Here is an 18293-nt window from a genome sequence, read left to right on the forward strand (position 1 = left end):
TTTAAAGTGTGTGGTGCCTCCCCTGCCCCGTGCTCCTGCTTTGCCATGACTAGAAGCTTCCTGAGGCCTCCCCAGAAGCCGAGCAGATGCCGGCGCCATGCTTCCTCCACAGCCTGCAGAACTACCAGCCAATTAAATGTCTTTTCTTTATAAAATACCCAGTATCAGGTGTTTACAGCAATGCAAGAATGGCCTAACACAAGTGACTGCAAGGCCAGTCTGCACCACGTGACATCTCAGTGTGCGCCGAAGGTCTTTGTCAGTTCCAGAGACATCCCTACCCACCCCACAGCCCAACCTGCTGCCCCAGCCCTGCCTGGGAACAGAGCCAGCATGGAGACCCCAGCCAGGGCCTTGTCTCCTCCTGGTCCCCGGCCATGAGCCTTGTCAACCGTCCTGGGGCCCAGCCAGAGGGGGAGATCGCCCTGACCCCCAGCCCTCACCCCTGCCCTGTCCAGGCCATTCTCTATGCTGAAGATGGAAGAAACTCCCCAAACTGGACCTGGTCATTATACCCTTGACACCTTCCACAGCTGGCACTGACCCTGGAGTGGGGCAATTCCTGGCAAAGCCCCCATCCCCCGGTCCACTCCTCAGCCTGGCCGGGCTCTGTCACCTTTGCTTCTGTGACCTCCTGGAGTCAGGCGGTTGCACAGGCCTGGGGTGCAAGGCCAGAGGCTCACGGTCCCCCAGCAGGCGGCTGCATAAGCCTGGGGTACACGGCCAGAGGCTCACGGTCCCCCAGCAGGTGGCTTCCCTGTCCACACACCTCCTCTCCCCAGCTGGAGCCTGGACCCCGATGCACACCTGCTCTGTGCTCCCTTGAGCACAGACCTGGCAGGGGAGGGCGGCTCGTGTGAGGATCACCTGCTGGGACGTTGAAAAGGACAATGGCAAATGCAGCAGCCTCAGGGCACCCGAGGAAACCCCAAGAAGGCGCCTGCAAGCAGACACCTGCAGGAAGCTCGTCTTGGGGCCTGGGGGGACCGGAGGCAGCAGGGCCACCATGAAGGGCCTGAGGCCTGGGCTGACCTGAGTTAATTCAGGTGAACGGACCCTGAAGAAGGACTTGTTTGCATCCCCTTCCACCATGATTGTTCCCTGGGCATCCCCAGCCATGCAGAACCTCCTGGCCGGTCCACAGGGAGCAGGATGAAGGCTCTGGGAGGCCAGGGGTGCTGGGAGACGGGGTGCGTGCCAGAAGACAGGCGAGGGGTGGGGGTGCTGGGAGACGGGGCGCGTGCCAGAAGACAGGCGACGGGTGGGGGTGCTGGGAGACGGGGCGCGTGCCAGAAGACAGGCGAGGGGTGGGGGTGCTGGGAGACGGGGTGGGCCAGAAGACAGGCGAGGGGTGGGGGTGCTGGGAGACGGGGTGGGCCAGAAGACAGGCGAGGGGTGGGGGTGCTGGGAGACGGGGTGGGGACCAGAAGACAGGCGAGGGGTGGGGGTGCTGGGAGACGGGGTGGGGACCAGAAGACAGGCGAGGGGTGGGGGTGCTGGGAGACGGGGTGGGCCAGAAGACAGGCGAGGGGTGGGGGTGCTGGGAGACGGGGTGCGTGCCAGAAGACAGGCGAGGGGTGGGGGTGCTGGGAGACGGGGCGCGTGCCAGAAGACAGGCGACGGGTGGGGGTGCTGGGAGACGGGGCGCGTGCCAGAAGACAGGCGAGGGGTGGGGGTGCTGGGAGACGGGGTGGGCCAGAAGACAGGCGAGGGGTGGGGGTGCTGGGAGACGGGGTGGGCCAGAAGACAGGCGAGGGGTGGGGGTGCTGGGAGACGGGGTGGGGACCAGAAGACAGGCGAGGGGTGGGGGTGCTGGGAGACGGGGTGGGGACCAGAAGACAGGCGACGGGTGGGGGTGCTGGGAGACGGGGCGCGTGCCAGAAGACAGGCGAGGGGTGGGGGTGCTGGGAGACGGGGTGGGCCAGAAGACAGGCGAGGGGTGGGGGTGCTGGGAGACGGGGTGGGGACCAGAAGACAGGCGAGGGGTGGGGGTGCTGGGAGACGGGGTGGGCCAGAAGACAGGCGAGGGGTGGGGGTGCTGGGAGACGGCGCGTGCCAGAAGACAGGCGAGGGGTGGGGGTGCTGGGAGACGGGGTGGGGCCAGAAGACAGGCGAGGGGTGGGGGTGCTGGGAGACGGGGCGCGTGCCAGAAGACAGGCGAGGGGTGGGGGTGCTGGGAGACGGGGTGTGCCAGAAGACAGGCGAGGGGTGGGGGTGCTGGGAGACGGGGCGCGTGCCAGAAGACAGGCGAGGGGTGGGGGTGCTGGGAGACGGCGCGTGCCAGAAGACAGGCGAGGGGTGGGGGTGCTGGGAGACGGGGCGGGCCAGAAGACAGGCGAGGGGTGGGGGTGCTGGGAGACGGGGTGGGCCAGAAGACAGGCGAGGGGTGGGGGTGCTGGGAGACGGGGTGGGCCAGAAGACAGGCGAGGGGTGGGGGTGCTGGGAGACGGGGTGGACCAGAAGACAGGCGAGGGGTGGGGGTGCTGGGAGACGGGGTGGGCCAGAAGACAGGCGAGGGGTGGGGGTGCTGGGAGACGGCGCGTGCCAGAAGACAGGCGAGGGGTGGGGGTGCTGGGAGACGGGGTGGGCCAGAAGACAGGCGAGGGGTGGGGGTGCTGGGAGACGGGGTGGGCCAGAAGACAGGCGAGGGGTGGGGGTGCTGGGAGACGGCGCGTACCAGAAGACAGGCGAGGGGTGGGGGTGCTGGGAGACGGGGTGGGCCAGAAGACAGGCGAGGGGTGGGGGTGCTGGGAGACGGGGTGGGCCAGAAGACAGGCGAGGGGTGGGGGTGCTGGGAGACGGGGTGGGGCCAGAAGACAGGCGAGGGGTGGGGGTGCTGGGAGACGGGGCGCGTGCCAGAAGACAGGCGAGGGGTGGGGGTGCTGGGAGACGGGGTGTGCCAGAAGACAGGCGAGGGGTGGGGGTGCTGGGAGACGGGGCGCGTGCCAGAAGACAGGCGAGGGGTGGGGGTGCTGGGAGACGGCGCGTGCCAGAAGACAGGCGAGGGGTGGGGGTGCTGGGAGACGGGGTGGGCCAGAAGACAGGCGAGGGGTGGGGGTGCTGGGAGACGGGCGCGTGCCAGAAGACAGGCGAGGGGTGGGGGTGCTGGGAGACGGGGTGGGCCAGAAGACAGGCGAGGGGTGGGGGTGCTGGGAGACGGGGTGGGCCAGAAGACAGGCGAGGGGTGGGGGTGCTGGGAGACGGGGTGGACCAGAAGACAGGCGAGGGGTGGGGGTGCTGGGAGACGGGGTGGGCCAGAAGACAGGCGAGGGGTGGGGGTGCTGGGAGACGGGGTGGACCAGAAGACAGGCGAGGGGTGGGGGTGCTGGGAGACGGGGTGGGCCAGAAGACAGGCGAGGGGTGGGGGTGCTGGGAGACGGGGTGGGCCAGAAGACAGGCGAGGGGTGGGGGTGCTGGGAGACGGGGTGGGCCAGAAGACAGGCGAGGGGTGGGGGAGCAGAGGCGAGGAAGGACGAGGTTTTCCCTGATCACCTGGAAGGGCGGGGCTGTGTCAGGTCTGGGGTCAGAACTCAGGATGCGCACCGAGGACAGGACCACGTGGACCCGGGTCAAACGCGATGAGCAGTGAGGTGCCCTTGGCATCAGCACAGCCTCCCCACCTGGAAGGAACAGGCCCCGTGTGCCAGGGCGGCTTCCCCTGGATGGTGGCGTCACCTCGTGCCTCCAGGGAGTGCTGCCTGCTCTCCTGTTCTCACCTCGCTTCTGTTAGATTTTAGCAGAACAAAGTTGAGATACTCCCAAAATAGTTTTTCTGAGCACAGAGAAGCTCAAAAAGCAGAGAATCGAACATTCCATGTCCTAGAAGAAGTAATACCAATTGTTATTTTTGTTTAAAATGCACTTTCAAACGAATGTAATGAGATAATTCTCTCTCAACAAAGAACAGCACATTGTTCCCTTTTTAGTGCACTCCTGCGTGCGTGTGGGCAGAACACCAGCCTCCTAAGAACACTGTGGGCACCTCTTGGGGGACAGCATTGAGCTCAGACCCTCGGGAAACCTGAGGGCAGACAACAGCATGGAGGATGCTGGGCCTTGGGGAGCCGCTGCCCAGAGAAAGGCAAGGGTTTCAGAATGCAGAGGGCGACCCGGCCTCAGGGGCCCCATGGACTGGCTGGAGCTGGACCGCGAGGACGAAGGGATGCAGCTAGTGGCACCACAGGCTGGCTCTGCACAGGGCAAGGTGGGGAGGACATCATGTGGGCTGGGGAACTCGCACCTCGACCCTCCACCACAGAGGGTCATCATAAACCCACAGATGCAATCTGAGGGGTGTTTGAGGAAGATTTATTTGGCAACACTATTTAAAATGAAGTGGGAAGAGAAATAAGCCATTTGGTGACAAAGGTGGAAGGATGCAAGATGTCTACGATCCCCAGGGGACTCAGGGTCCCTGGGGGATGGGCCTCTTCCCAGAAGCTCCCAGAAGTTGACGTCGAGGCGGAAGCAACCTTCCTGCAGCCCTTGTTTCTTGGAGATGTCTCTTTGCAGACAGTGATCTGCCCACATAAGCCTTTTCTGATGAATGTAATGAGTGCCATGTGCATGCCAGACAACTTGCCAGGTGCTAGGGACACAAGAGTGAACAAGAACGTGCCCTGCCCTGCAGAGTTAGACAAGGGTGTCGAGACCACTCAATGGGGAAAGGAGAGTCTCTTGAACAAACATGCAGGTGGACATCCATCTGCAAACAAATGCAGTCAGTCCCTACCTCACGCCACACACACACATTACTCCAAAGTAGATGAAAGATCTCAATGCAAGAGCTAAACTGATAAAACTCTCAGAATAGACAGGGCAACTCTGCATGACCTCGGATTTGGCAGTGGATTCTGAGCTATGACACTAAAAGCACATGCAATAAAACAAACAATGGAAAAACAGACTTCATCACAACTAAAACTTTTGTGGCCACCACCAAGAGAGTGAAAACACAGCCACAGGATGGGAGAAAACACCCACAAATCATCCATCTGGTGAGGTTCATAAAGGACTCTCCTAATTCAGTAATAACAGGGTAGGAGCCTGGGAGGTGGAGACTGCAGTGAGCCCTGATCTACTGCACTCCAGTCCGGGCAATAGAGTGAGATCCTGTCTCAAAAAGAAAAAAAAAGTTAGGCCGGGTGTGTGGGCGGCAAGCCACCCAGGTGCCGAGGCAAGAGACTGAGGCCGTGAGCTGTTCCAGTCTAATAAAATATATAAAATAACAAGAGTTATACTAGATATAGATCATAGATATGGTTATACATGAATATCATTAATCATTAGTTTGTAGCAATTAGTCTTTATTCCAATATTATAATACTCCTCGCTCTACAATCATAACCTAGGAAAAACCAGGCCATAAAGAGATAGGAGCTGAGGGGACATAGTGAGAAGTGACTAGAAGACCAGAGTGTGAGCCTTCTGTGATGCCCGGGCAGGGTCACCGGAGGGCTCCTTGGTCTAGCGGTAACGCCAGTGTCTGGGAAGAAGCCCCGTTGCCAAGTGGACCGTGGTCTAGCGGTAGCATCAGTGTCAAGGAAAAACACCCTCTACTTAGCAGACTGGGAAAGGGAGTCTCCCTTTCCCTGGGGGAGTTCAGAGAAGACTCTACTCCTCCACCTCTTGTGGAGGGCTTGACATCAGTCAGACCCGCTCGCAGTTCTCTGGAGGCCTGACCGTCTCCCTGAGATGCTGTGCTTCAGTGGTCACGCTCCTAGTCCGCCTTCACGTTCCATCCTGTACACCCGGCTCTACCTTTTAGATAATAGTAGCAAAGTTAGTGAAAGTACTAAAAGTCTCTCATATGCAGAAATAACGGCGTAAGCTGTCTGTCTTTCCTCTTTCTCTCTGCCTCGGCTGCCAGGCAGGGACGGGCTCCCTGTCCGGTGGACACGTGACCCACGTGACCTTACCTATCACTGGAGATGACTCACACTCCTTACCCTGCCCCTTTGTCTTGTATCCAATAAATATTAGCGCAGCCAGGCATTCGGGGCCACTACTGGTCTCTGCATCTTGGTGGTAGTGGTCCCCCGGGCCCAGCTGCCTTTTATCTCTTTGTCGTGTGTCTTTATTTCTACAATCTCGTTTCCGCACCCGGGGAGAAAAACCCACTGACCCCGTGGAGCTGGTCCGCACATCAGTGAGTGGCTCATGTCTGGAATCCCAGCACTTTGGGAGGCCAAGGCGGGCGGATCGTAAGTCAGGAGTTCAAGACCCGCCTGGCCAACATGGTGAAACCCTGTCTCTACTAAAAATACAAAACTCAGCTGGGCATGGTGGCGGGCGCCTGTAGTCCCAGCACTTTGGGAGGCTGAGGCGGGCGGATCACAAGGTCAGGAGATCGAGACTATCCTGGCTAACACGGTGCAACCCCGTCTCTACTAAAAATACAAAAAACTAGCCCGGCGAGGTGGTGGGTGCCTGTAATCCCAGCTACTCAGGAGGCTGAGGCAGGAGAATTGCTTGAACCCCGGAGGCAGAGGTTGCAGTGAGCCGAGACTGCACCACTGCACTCCAGCCTGGGCGACAGAGTGAGACCCTGTCTCACAAAAAAAAAAAAAAAAAAAGGATAAATACCCCAGTTTAAAAATGGGCAAAATATCTGAACAGACACACCTCCAAAGAAGATATGCAAATGGCCAATCTACATTAAAAGATGCCCATGTTCATTACCCATAGGAGAAATGCAAATCAAAACCACAAGAGACACCACCTCAGACCCACTGGAACGGCAAAACCATAATGACACGTGTTGTGAAGGCTGTGGAGAACCGGAACCTTTTTATGTTGCTGGAAGGAAGTGGGGACGTTAAACAGTGTGGACACCACGGAATAGTGTGGTGGTTCCTCAAACAGTCAAACACACCAGCCGGGTGCGCGGCTCACGCCTGTCATCCCAGGACTTTGGGAGGCTAAGACAGGCGGATCACCTGAGGTCAGGAGTTCGAGACCAGCCTCACCAACATGGTGACACCCCATCTCTACTAAAAATACAAAATTAGCTGGGCATGGTGGCGCATGCCTGTGATTACAGCTACTCAGGAGGCTGAGGCAGGAGAATTGCTTGAACCCAGGAGGCGGAGGTTGTGGTGAGCCGAGATCGCGCCATGACACTCCAGCCTGGGCAACAAAAGCGAAACTCCACCTCAAAAAAGAAATAAAAGGTTAGGGGCCGGGCGCGGTGGCTCAAGCCTGTAATCCCAGCACTTTGGGAGGCCGAGACGGGCGGATCACGAGGTCAGGAGATCGAGACCATCCTGGAGAACACGGTGAAACCCCGTCTCTACTAAAAAATACAAAAAACTAGCCGGGCGAGGTGGCGGGTGCCTGTGGTCCCAGCTATTCGGGAGGCTGAGGCAGGAGAATGGCGTAAACCCGGGAGGCGGAGCTTGCAGTGAGCTGAGATCGCGCCACTGCACTCCAGCCCGGGCGACAGAGCAAGACTCTGTCTCAAAAAAAAAAAAAAAAAAAAAAAAAGAAATAAAAGGTTAAACATACAAAAATTAGCTGGGTGTGGTGGGACATACGTGTAGTCCCTGCTACTTGGGAGGCTAAGGCATGGGAATCACTTGGATCTGGGAAGCAGACGTTGTAGTGAGGCAAGATTGTGCCACTGCACTCCAGTCTATGCAACAGAGTGAGGATCTGTCTGAAAAAAAAATTCAAACAGGCTGTGTGTGGTGGCTGTAATGTCAGCACGTTGGGAGGCTGGGGTGGGAGGATCGCCTCAGCCTGGGAGTTGAAGGCTGCAGTGAGCTGTGATTGTACCTCTGCATTCCAGCCTGACAAGCACCAACCTTTCTCAAAAATAATAATTAAAAAAAACCCACAGAGTTACCACCTGACCCAGCAATTCCACAACTAGGTATATACCCAAGAGAAACGAAAACGTCTTCACACAGAAATCTGCACACAAATGTTCATGGCAGCATGATTCATCATAGCCAAAAAGTGGCAACAGAGCAAATATCCTTCAACGGACGTATGAATCAGCAAAATGTGGCCCATCCCTACACGGGAATATCATTCGGCAATAACAGGAATGCAGCCCTGACCCAAGCGACGGTGTGGATGAACCTGGAGCGTGTCATCGTGAGCGAAGGACCACTTGCATGATTCCACGTATTTAAATTGTCTGGAGTAGGTGAATCCCACAGGACACAAAGCCGGCCCACAGTGCCTGGGGTTGGGGAGGGCTGCTGCTGGGAGTGGGGCTTCTCTGTGGGAGGCGGATGGTGGCAGCAGGTGCACAACTCTGACTGCTCTAAGAGCCACTGGATTGTGCACCTTAGAGGGTGAGCTTTGTGGCATATGAACTATATTTCAATCCTGAAAAAAAAGGGAATCTGGCAGGTGAGCGGCAGCTGGGCTGGGCTCTCACTGGGAAGGCCCCGTCAGGCTGCCTTCAGCCAAGAGGTCCCGAGAGGCAAGCAGGTGTCTGGGAACATGTGGAGGGTGCGGAGGCTGAACAGGGCCACCAGGGTCCACGATGGCCACGGCGATGCTGAGCCTCCAGCCGCCACAGCTGGCCCCAAGCAGACCCTCTTGGTGGGCCCAGTGGGACCACTCCCTAAGGCATGCAGCCCCCAGCACAGCTCCCGGCTGTGCAGCCTCTGCCAGGGGCGCCTGGTGTCCCTCCCACCTCACCGCTGTCTTCCCATCACCCCTCCCTGATCTGCTTTTTGTTCCCAGATGGCGTCCTCTTTGCCACGCTGCCTCTCTCTCTATCCTTATCGCTCTGCCAGGCAGCAGGTGTGGCCAGCCCCAGACCAATCACCACAGACACCCCACAGAGGACACCCAGACCAAGCAGTAGACACCAAATCCCCTCCTCACCCAATAGGCTGCTCACAACTGCACACGACAGACAAAGGAGACAGTGGCCCAGCAGCAAACCCACGTGACCAGAACCCAAAGGGCCCTGACGGCAGAGGGGGACGGCTGAGTCCTCGCCACCCCAGCACCGTCCACCACCCCTCAGTGCTCCACCACTGCTCCTGTCTGGCCTCAAGACTTTGTTCCTGACAAGTGACTCAAAGGTTAAGCCCTTCCACTCCCTCCTGGTCTCCTAAATCAAGGCCTAGCACTGAAGGGCATTCACTCGTGGGTTGAATCCAGACTGGCCATGAGCGTCCCACGGAGAGGGTGCTGTGCGGGACAGGGGAAGCCCTGTAAAGGTGAGCACGTAGGGGAGGCGTGGCCTCTTGGGCCTCCTGCACACAGCCAGGCTCTGCTCTTTACCAGGCAAGCATCCAGGGCTGCAGGCCCCGGGCAGTGTGCACTGCTGAGAGACGGTCCTCGGCAAAGACGAGAAACGGCACACAGACAGAGGACCCACTAGTGCCGCAGGACCGGGCACATGCTGCAGGAGTGGCCACCACGTTAGACCGTCCTCCAGACCCGCACGGGCACCACACCCCTAACACAGGGGGGCACAGGCTCTGCCTGCCAGCCCCACCTTCCTGACTCTCTCTCGAGGCCCAGGGCATGTGTCCAGGCACATTGTGCTGTCCTGAGGCCACCAGGAGTGCAAGGCAGGTCTGCTACCATGAGACAGAGTCCCAACAGCAGAGGCCATGGCTTCTCACACCAGACGTGGTGAGGGAAGAGCCGCGGAAACTCCCTCTGGGCCTTGATATCCCTGGTTCACTTGTGCCCAAGAAGACGAGGAGGGCCCTGGCTGAGGCAGAGCCTGGGAGGAGGGCACGGGAGCCCTAACGGCCTTAGGGCTGTAATGAAGGCTCACAACTGCACGGTGAATCCAGCAGGAGACGCATTTGCTCCGTGAGGACGAGGGGAGGCAGCTCTGCCCGACGCAGCAACCACTTCATCAAATGCCAGGACACTCCCCACCAGCAGCCACATGGCCCTACGCCTCCAGTCCAAAGCCCAGCATGACGTCTTCTCTGGGTGGGGCCGACTGGTCCTGTCTCCATCTAGAAGAGCACATGGAGGGAGGGCGGAGGCATCTTTGAATCAAAGGACTGCAGCTGGGGAGGGAACTCAGGACACAGATGTGAGCTGCCAGGAAGCCGAGGAAGCCACGTGCCCAGGCTGGAGCCCTAGCACAGAGGCGTGGACACAGAGCCCCTCGCAGCCCCTCGCAGATCTACGTGATGCCCTTGAGGACAGGGGCAGGGGGCGGGGGGAACAGAGGATCAGGGAGGCAAGACTCTAACCACGGGGCCGGGATTGCTGACTTGGGTTGATATGAAAAGTGGTCTGATCAAATGGGAAAGGCAAAACCTTAAGACTTTTAGAAGAAATACATGAAGAGTTTCAGGAGCTGTTAGGAAAGGGCTTCTTGAGTAAGACACAAAACCACAGGGAAAAGGCAGGTGGACAGAGAACGCTGGAGTTCAAAACATTGGCTCATCAAAAGCCACCAGCACTGACATGAAGGCGTGAGCACAGACGGAGACTGTAATCCAGGCTCGCAGTCAACACGCAACCGTACCTGGAACAGACAGGGACGCATCCACACCACAAAGGCTAAGAAAGATTATTAAACGGAAGAAAACGCCGGAGGAGATTCCCAGAGGCAGAAACCTGAGGGCTAAGAACACACAGAGATGCTCAAACCCACCAGGCAGGCAGCCACAGAGACCCACTCGCCAGCGGGGAAGGAGAGTCTGGACAGAGCAGGAGCTCCATGGTGGGGAAGGAGCAGCCCAGGGAAGTCCAGAGGGCGCCCGGCACGGCCTCGAAGTCTGGACACCTGCGGGGCCCTCTCAGCGTTGTGCGTACAGGGGAACTCGGAACCCAGCCGTGAGTGTCAGTGGAGGGTTACCAAGGCGCCACATGAGGACACTTGAGCCCCACTCATGGGAGCCTGCGAAGGAGCCGAAGAGACCCTCGGTGAGGTAGGTGTGGCTGGGCACAGGGATGAGGAAGGTGTGACTGGGCACAGGACCGGAGGCCAGCAGGACCAGACAGACAGGCAGAAGCAGCCCCAGCTCCTTACAGAGCCTGGGGCATGAGAGAAGGCACGGTGCCCCTCACAGAGCACAGGCAGCCTCAGCCTCAAACAAATGGCGTGGGGACAGCCGGATGCACGTGGAAAACAAACAGGTCAGACCACACCTCACACCACACACAAGAACCAACTCTAAGTGGATCTGAGACCCAAAAGCAAAAACAAAAGTGTGCCAGCCCCTGAGCAAACGCAGCATGCTCTTTTGTCAGTCACCTGGATGGAGGTCACTAAAAACACACAGGCACTGAAGAAAGGACAGCCAACCTGACTGCACAAAACTTCAAAACCTTTTACGTGCAAAAGCCACTACAAATAAAACCGGTTTTGGCTTTTTAGACACATTGAGTGGAACATTAACAATATAAATTACAGACAAAGAACTCATGTCTTTAATACACAAATTTGAGCATGAAAAGATAAAAATACTATAAAGAGCAAAAGGTAAGAGCGTGCAGTTCACAAGGTGAACACAGACATTTGGAGAGCAGCCACTTTGGCGATCATCAGAGCCCCAAAGCCCAGGCTGCACGGAGACCCCAGGCACCCACCTACGCACCTGACCGCAGGCACCAGCCCGTGCATTTGACCCCAGGCACCCACCCACGCATCTGACAGCAGGCAGCAGTTGACGCCCCGATGGCCAGGGGCCGGTGCTGCTCACAGACGCCCAAAGGACAGCAATCCAAAGGTATCCTTGGACCCAACAGTCCCTCGTCAGAAATTCACCTGCAGATGCACCTCCCAAAACTCAGAATGACACAAGCAGACAGCAGCATTCCTCATAAGTGCAGAATATTCGAAATTACCCACATGGCCAACACAAGACTGGGGCACACAACAGAGGCCCAGAAAGCTTCGAAAAAGGAGGAGGACAATCTCGATGGTCTGGGAGGCAGTGGTGTCTAGGGGATGCTTTAAGTGGAAAAAGCAAATTGTGCAAAGAACGCATAAATCATGATACCATTTGTGTAAGGATGAAGGGGAAATAAGAAAACATACCAACATCTGTTTATTCTTCACAACAGAAACCCAGGAGATAAACAGAAAACAAGACAAGTTTCAGCCTGCAGCAAGTAGGCGGGTGCAGAAAGGACGTGGGGAAGAGGCCTGGCTGAATGTGCCTGCGAACGGTTGGGGCTTTGGGAGGGTGCGAATGGTCTATATATTTAAAATACAAAAGTGTATCAGGAAGAATGAAAAGGGAGACAAAAAAATCTCTAGCTGAAAGTAATGAACCAACGGATGCCAGAACCACAATGAAGAAAAGAGAAAGAGCCAATCCAAACAACTTAGGAACACAGGATGAGCCAGTGTCGCATTCCTGGGAGACATGCGCACGTGAGGGAATGCAAATGAACCCTGACTTTTTTTAGTGCATGTATTTTTGTAGTGGAATGGGTGAAGCAATTCTGAACCAATTTTAGACGAATTATCAGATGAGCAAGTGAGTAAACGCACTGGTGTTCTTGGGAGCCAGGGAAGAGGAGATGTGACGGAAGAGGAGACCACAGAGCAACTCTCTGTGGGAGGGACGGGACTGGAGTGCCGTGCGTGCTCAGCAATTCTAGGACGCGTGTGCATGGAGGCGTGCGTGTGTGTGGAGGCGTGCGTGCACACTTGTATACCTGTGTGCATGTGCATGGAGGTGTGTGTGCAAACTCATGTAACTACCTGTGTGTGTGTGTGGAGGCATGCATGCATGCTCGTGTACCTGTGTGCGTGTGCGTGGAGATGTGTGTGCAAGCTCAAGTACCTACCTGCGCGTGAGTGGAGGCGTGCATGCACGCTCGTGTACCTGTGTGTGTGGAGGCGTGTGTGTGAGCTCGTGTACCTACCTGCGTGTGCGTGTGCATGGAGGTGTGTGTGCGCGCTCCTGTACCTGTGTGCATGTAGGCATGGATGCGAGCTCATGTACCTACCTGCGTGTGCGTGGAGGTGTGCGTGTGCGCTCGTGTACCTACCTGCATGTGCGTGTACGTGGAGGTGTGTGTGCGCGCTCCTGTACCTGTGTGCATGGAGGCATGCATGCACGCTCGTGTACCTGAGTGTGCCTGTGCAGGGAGGTGTGCATGTGAGCTCATGTACCTACCTGCGTGTGTGTGGAGGCCTGCATGTGCACTTGTGTACCTATGCATGTGTGCGTGGAGGCTTGCATGCAAGCTCATGTACCTACCTGCTTGTGCATGGAGGTGCGTATACGCTCCTGTACCTGTGTGCATGTGCGTGGAGGCGTGAATGCACGTTCGTGTACCTACCTGCGTGTGTGTGCGTGGAGGTGTGCATGCAAGCTCACGTACCTACCTGCGTGTGAGTGGAGGCGTGCATGCATGCTCGTGTATCCGTGTGCGTGGAGGCGTGTGTGCGAGCTCGTGTACCTGTGTGTGTGTCTGCGTGGTGTGTGTGCACGCTCCTGTACATGTATGTGTGGAGGCATGCATGCACGCTCGTGTACCTGAGTGTGCCTGTGCATGGAGGCGTGCATGCGAGCTCATGTACCTACCTGCGTGTGTGGAGGCGTGCGTGTGCACTCGTGTACCTATGTGCTTGTGCGTGGAGGCGTGCGTGCAAGCTCATGTACCTACCTGCGTGTGCGTGGAGGTGCATGTGTGCTCCTGTACCTGTGTGTGTGTGCATGGGGGCGTGCGTGCATGCTCGTGTACCTACCTGCATGTGTGTGCGTGGAGGCATGCATGTAAGCTCATGTACCTACCTGCATGTGCGTGGACGCGTGTGTGCGCTCGTGTACCTATGTGCGTGTGTGGAGGCATGCATGCAAGCTCCTGTACCTATCTGCATGTCCGTGGTATGTATGCGTGCTCCTGTACCTGTGTGCATGGAAGCATGTATGCTTGTGTACCTACCTGTGTGTGTGTGGAGGCGTCCGTGCGAGCTCATGTACTTACCTGCGTGTGTGTGCATGGAGGTGTGCGTGTGCGCTCGTGTACCTACCTGCATGTGCGTGTGTGTGGAGGCATGTGTGCGTGATTGTCTACCTATGTGCGTGTGCGTGGAGGCATGTGCGCGTGCTTGTGTACTTATGTGCGTGTGCATGGAGGCATGCGTGTGAGGTCCTGTAACTACCTGTGTAGGCGTGTGTGCACACTCATGTACCTACCTGCAGGTACATAGAGGCATGCATGTGTGCTTGTGTACCTATGTGCATGTGCGAGAGGCGTGTGTGTGTGCTCGTGTACTTATGTGCGTGTGCGTGGAGGCATGTGTGCGAGCTCATGTAACTACCTGCATGTGTGTGTGCGTGGAGGCGTGCACGCACTTGTGTACCTATGTGCATGTGCGTGGAGGCATGCATGTGAGCTCATGTACCTACCTGCGTGTGTGTGGAGGCGTGTGTGTGCACTCATGTACCTACCTGCGTGTGCATAGAGGAATGTGTGCGTCCTCATGTACCTCTGTGTGTGTGCATGGAGGCGTGCGTGTGCGCTCGTGTACCTGCATGTGTGGAGGCGTGAGTGCACGCTCATGAACCTGTGTATGTATGTGTGCGCGTGGAGGCGAGTGTGTTTGGGTACCTGTGTGTGTACATGTGCATACTCCTGTGTAATTTTCTAGTTCTATGTGCTTAAGAGGCCAAAAAGCTCATGCCTGTAATCCGAGCACTTTGGGAGGCTGAGGCGGGCAGATCACGAGGTCAGGAGTTCAAGACCAGCCTTACCAACATGGTGAAACCCCATCTCTACTAAAAATACAAAAAATTAGCCGGGCGTGGTGGCAGGAGCCTGTAATCCCAGCTACTCAGGAGGCTAAGGCAGGAGAAATGTTTCAACCCGGGAAGCAGAGCTTCCAGTGAGCTGAGATCACGGCACTGCACTCCAGCCTGGGCGACAGAGCAAGACTCCATCAAAAAAAAAAAAAAAACAGAGGCCAAAAACCAAACACACTCCAGTAGCTCTGGATGTTCTAAGAACCCAGACCTTGTTCTCTAAGACCAGTATTTCCTGAAAGGAACCAGCACTCCCTAGACAAATAGCTAATTCCAGGGCTGAGCAGGGCAGCTGTGCCAGGAGGAAGCACTCGGAGGAATGAGGCCGTCAGGGACGCAGGAGCCGGCGAGACGCTCAGGGACGTCTCTGGGCACCAAGGCAGTGAAGAGCAAGAGCAACAAAAGCCCCGAAAAAACCCAACGGAAATCAGCCCACATCAGCGAACAAATGAATGAAGAACCAACGAACGAACGAACAAGGAGACAGCAGGACTCCTGCTCATGTCAAGGCCGAGTGCAGATGGAGTGTGGAAGGTGCAGAGTCCCGGAAAGACCAACCACACAGGGAGGCACAAAGCACTAGACACGGAGCCGGGCTCAGAGCGCCCTCAGGTGGTCGGGAGGCAGCAGCTGCAACTCTGGGGGAGTGGGCGAGGCCTCTGTCAGGGTCAGAGGTCATGTTGCCAGGTGAGGGACAGCTGGACATCAGTGTCTGCAGATGTGGGGCCTGGGAGGACCCAACACCACCCGTGTGGCATCCTCCTGAAAAACTGTCAGACAAACCCAAACCAAAGAACTCTATTTTACTTTACTGTGACACAGGGGTCTCACTTTGTTGCTCAGGCCAGAGTGCAGTGATGTGATCTCAGCTCACTGCAGCCTCAACCTCTCGGGCTCAAGGGATCTCCTCACCTCAGCCTCCCGAGTAGCTGAGACCATAGGCATCTGCCACCATGCCAGCCTAATTTTTGTATTTTTTGTAGAGATGGGGTCTCATTAGGTTGCCCAGGCTGGGATCATCTGTTTTTTTTTTTTTTTTTTTTTTGAGACGGAGTCTCGCTCTGTCGCCCAGGCTGGAGTGCAGTGGCCGGATCTCAGCTCACTGCAAGCTCCGCCTCCCAGGTCTACGCCATTCTCCTGCCTCAGCCTCCCGAGTAGCTGGGACTACAGGTGCCCGCCACCTCGCCCGGCTAGTTTTTTGTATTTTTAGCAGAGACGGGGTTTCACCGCGTTAGCCAGGATGGTCTCAATCTCCTGACCTCGTGATCCGCCCGTCTCAGCCTCCCAAAGTGCTGGGATTACAGGCTTGAGCCACCGTGCCTGGCCGGGATCATCTGTTTTAAATAGGGTGACTATTACCTTAAAAATATCAATGTGGGCTGGGCATGGTGGCTCACGCCTGTAATCCCAGCACTCTGGGAGGCCAAGGCGGGTGGATCACGAGGTCAGGAGATCGAGACCATCCTGGCAAACACGGTGAAACCCCGTCTCTCCTAAAAATGCAAAAAAATTAGCCAGGCATGGTGGTGGGCGCCTGCAGTCCCAGCTACTCGGGAGGCTGAGGCAGGAGAATGGCGTGAACCCGGGAGGTGGAGCTTGCAGTGAGCTGAGATCGTGCCACTGCACTCCAGCCTGGACAACTCCACCTCAAAAAAAAAAAAAAAAAAAAAAATTCATTGTGACAAAGACAGAGAAAAGCTGTGAAATTCTTCCAGATTAAAAAAGGCTAAGGAGAAAGAGGCAGTCAGGGGCAGAGCCGACCTGGAGGCACGGGACACTGGCTGAGATGGGACAGGGTGAGATTTACTTGTGGTAAGAAGTGTCCTGGGCTACCTGGAAGACGTCCTGAGGGAGCGCATGCTCTCACATCGCGACCCCCAGAAACATTCAGAGGTGACAGGAGCGATGACAGCCACAGGTCTCTGGGCCTCGAGTGCTCATGGGGCTGTTCTTATTCTCATGACTTTTCTGGAAGCATGAAATTATTTCCAAATAAAAGCCTAGAAATCAGGGCTGAACAGCGGCTCACATCTGTGATCCTAGCACTTTGGGAGGCCTCGACCTCCCAAAAGGATCACTTGAGCCCAGGAGTTTAAGATAAGCCTGAGCAACAGACCTCATCTTTACAAAAAATTGAAAATCAGCTAGACGTGGCAGTGCGTGCCTGCAGTCCCAGCTACTCGGGAGGCTGAGGTAGGAGAACTGCTTTAGCCCAGGAATTCAAGGCTGCAGTGAGCTATGATTGCGCCACTGCACTCCAGCCCGGACAACAGAGTGAGACCCTGTCTCCTAAAAAAATAAATAAATAAGAAAGTCAAAAATTAGAAAGATAAAAACGAGTCATGGCGACCCGCATGTGCAGGCTTGCAGGCCAGAGCCCTGAGGGCAGTGCTGTGCACATGTGGCATCGGCCGCCCCGGCCTTGGGAAGAGCCAGCGACCCCACGGAGAATCCTGCACGCACGCTGCTTTCTCTAAAGGAAGAAAGCAGTTCTACCCACTCCTGAGGCCCGGGTAGCTCCGTAGGTCGGTCGGCTCCTTACCGAGTGCTCGACCCTGGAATCCTTGACTCCGGCAGGTCGACATTATGGCTCCTGCACTCGTAGTCCTGCGTCTGGGACATCGCTGTCTGCTTCCTCGCCAAAGTGGACAGACGTCAGGGCATCATCGGGACAACCCCAGCATCAGACGGGAAGGTGCTGCACTGCAAGAGGGGAGAAGCAACAGTGCTGATTTGGAAAATGCCTCACCACACCAACCACCCAGCTGAGCCCGTCGCCACAGAGTGGCTGGACAGAATGAAGATGGACTCCACAGCACCCGTGAGCCGTCCCCGGGCAGCCAACCCCACTCCTCAGTGCTCTTGATGTCTGGCCCTGCATTGCAGCGAAGCCTGGCCAGTCTCCCACACAGCAGGGAGACTGTGCCCACAAGCCAGGATCCAGCCCATGTCAGCCTGAGACACCACCCCCACTCCCCGCTGGGCCGGGGCAGGCACAAGCCAAGCATCGCAGGACCGTGGGACCACAGGACTTGAGGACTGGGAGGAGGGTGAACATGAGGACAAGCACCTGCTCCGCCCTCACTCTCAGCCCCACATCTGAGACTCAGTGTCCCCAGCTGTCCACACAGGCGACACTTGCCGGCAGTCACTGGGGAAGGACGCAGGACCACACGCATACAGCGTGCACAGCCATAGCACAAGGGCGCTCAGGAGCAATCCATGTTCACACGGATCACCTGAATTCTGAGAACAGTGCTGTATTCACCAGGTATACAGTCCATTGTTGAAAACCACAGGTCTGAGCTAGGAGGGTCACCTATATGCGGATTTTCTTCCTCCTCTGCCTCCCCTGAGACAGCACAACCAACCCCCTTCCTCCTCCTTCTCCTCACCCTACTCAACGTGAAGGTGACGACGATGAAGATCTTTAGCACTTCCACGTAATGACAGTAAATCTATTTTCTCTTCTTTATTATTTTCTTACTACCATTTTCTTGTCTGACTTTATAGGAAAAGTAGAGTAGATGTTACAATAGCATACAAAATGCATGCGAATTGACTGTTGTTATCCGAAGGCTTCTCATC

The 18293-nt window shown here is 56.7% G+C and overlaps 1 protein-coding gene and 1 long non-coding RNA gene across 26 annotated transcripts in view; one reads left to right on the forward strand and one right to left on the reverse strand.

The window, feature by feature from the left end:
* Positions 1-6065, forward strand: part of LOC114680370 (uncharacterized) — a 193357-nt gene extending 187292 nt beyond the window's left edge. Inside the window, exon 3 of the long non-coding RNA XR_013397561.1 lies at positions 5169-6065. This is a non-coding gene — a long non-coding RNA (uncharacterized LOC114680370). The remainder of the gene's footprint in view (positions 1-5168) is intronic.
* ARHGAP39 (Rho GTPase activating protein 39) overlaps positions 1-18293 on the reverse strand; it is a 147976-nt gene that overhangs the window by 57670 nt on the left and 72013 nt on the right. For 12 of the 25 annotated variants that reach the window (XR_013397560.1, XM_015146293.3, XM_077944632.1 and 9 more), the window contains one exon: positions 17248-17408. The exons of 1 other annotated variant lie outside the window; for it this stretch is intronic. Coding sequence is in view for 14 of the 24 variants with exons in the window: in XM_015146293.3 (XP_015001779.1) it covers positions 17248-17327 (80 nt within the window). In the remaining 10 variants the exon portion in view is untranslated. Of the gene's footprint in view, positions 1-3492; positions 3724-9754; positions 9945-17247; positions 17409-18293 lie in introns of those variants that run through there. 12 more of the 25 variants (XM_028853136.2, XM_028853134.2, XM_077944643.1 and 9 more) reach the window with 4 other exon arrangements.

Source organism: Macaca mulatta, chromosome 8 (genome assembly GCF_049350105.2).
Source record: "Macaca mulatta isolate MMU2019108-1 chromosome 8, T2T-MMU8v2.0, whole genome shotgun sequence".
Classification (NCBI taxonomy): domain Eukaryota; kingdom Metazoa; phylum Chordata; class Mammalia; order Primates; family Cercopithecidae; genus Macaca; species Macaca mulatta.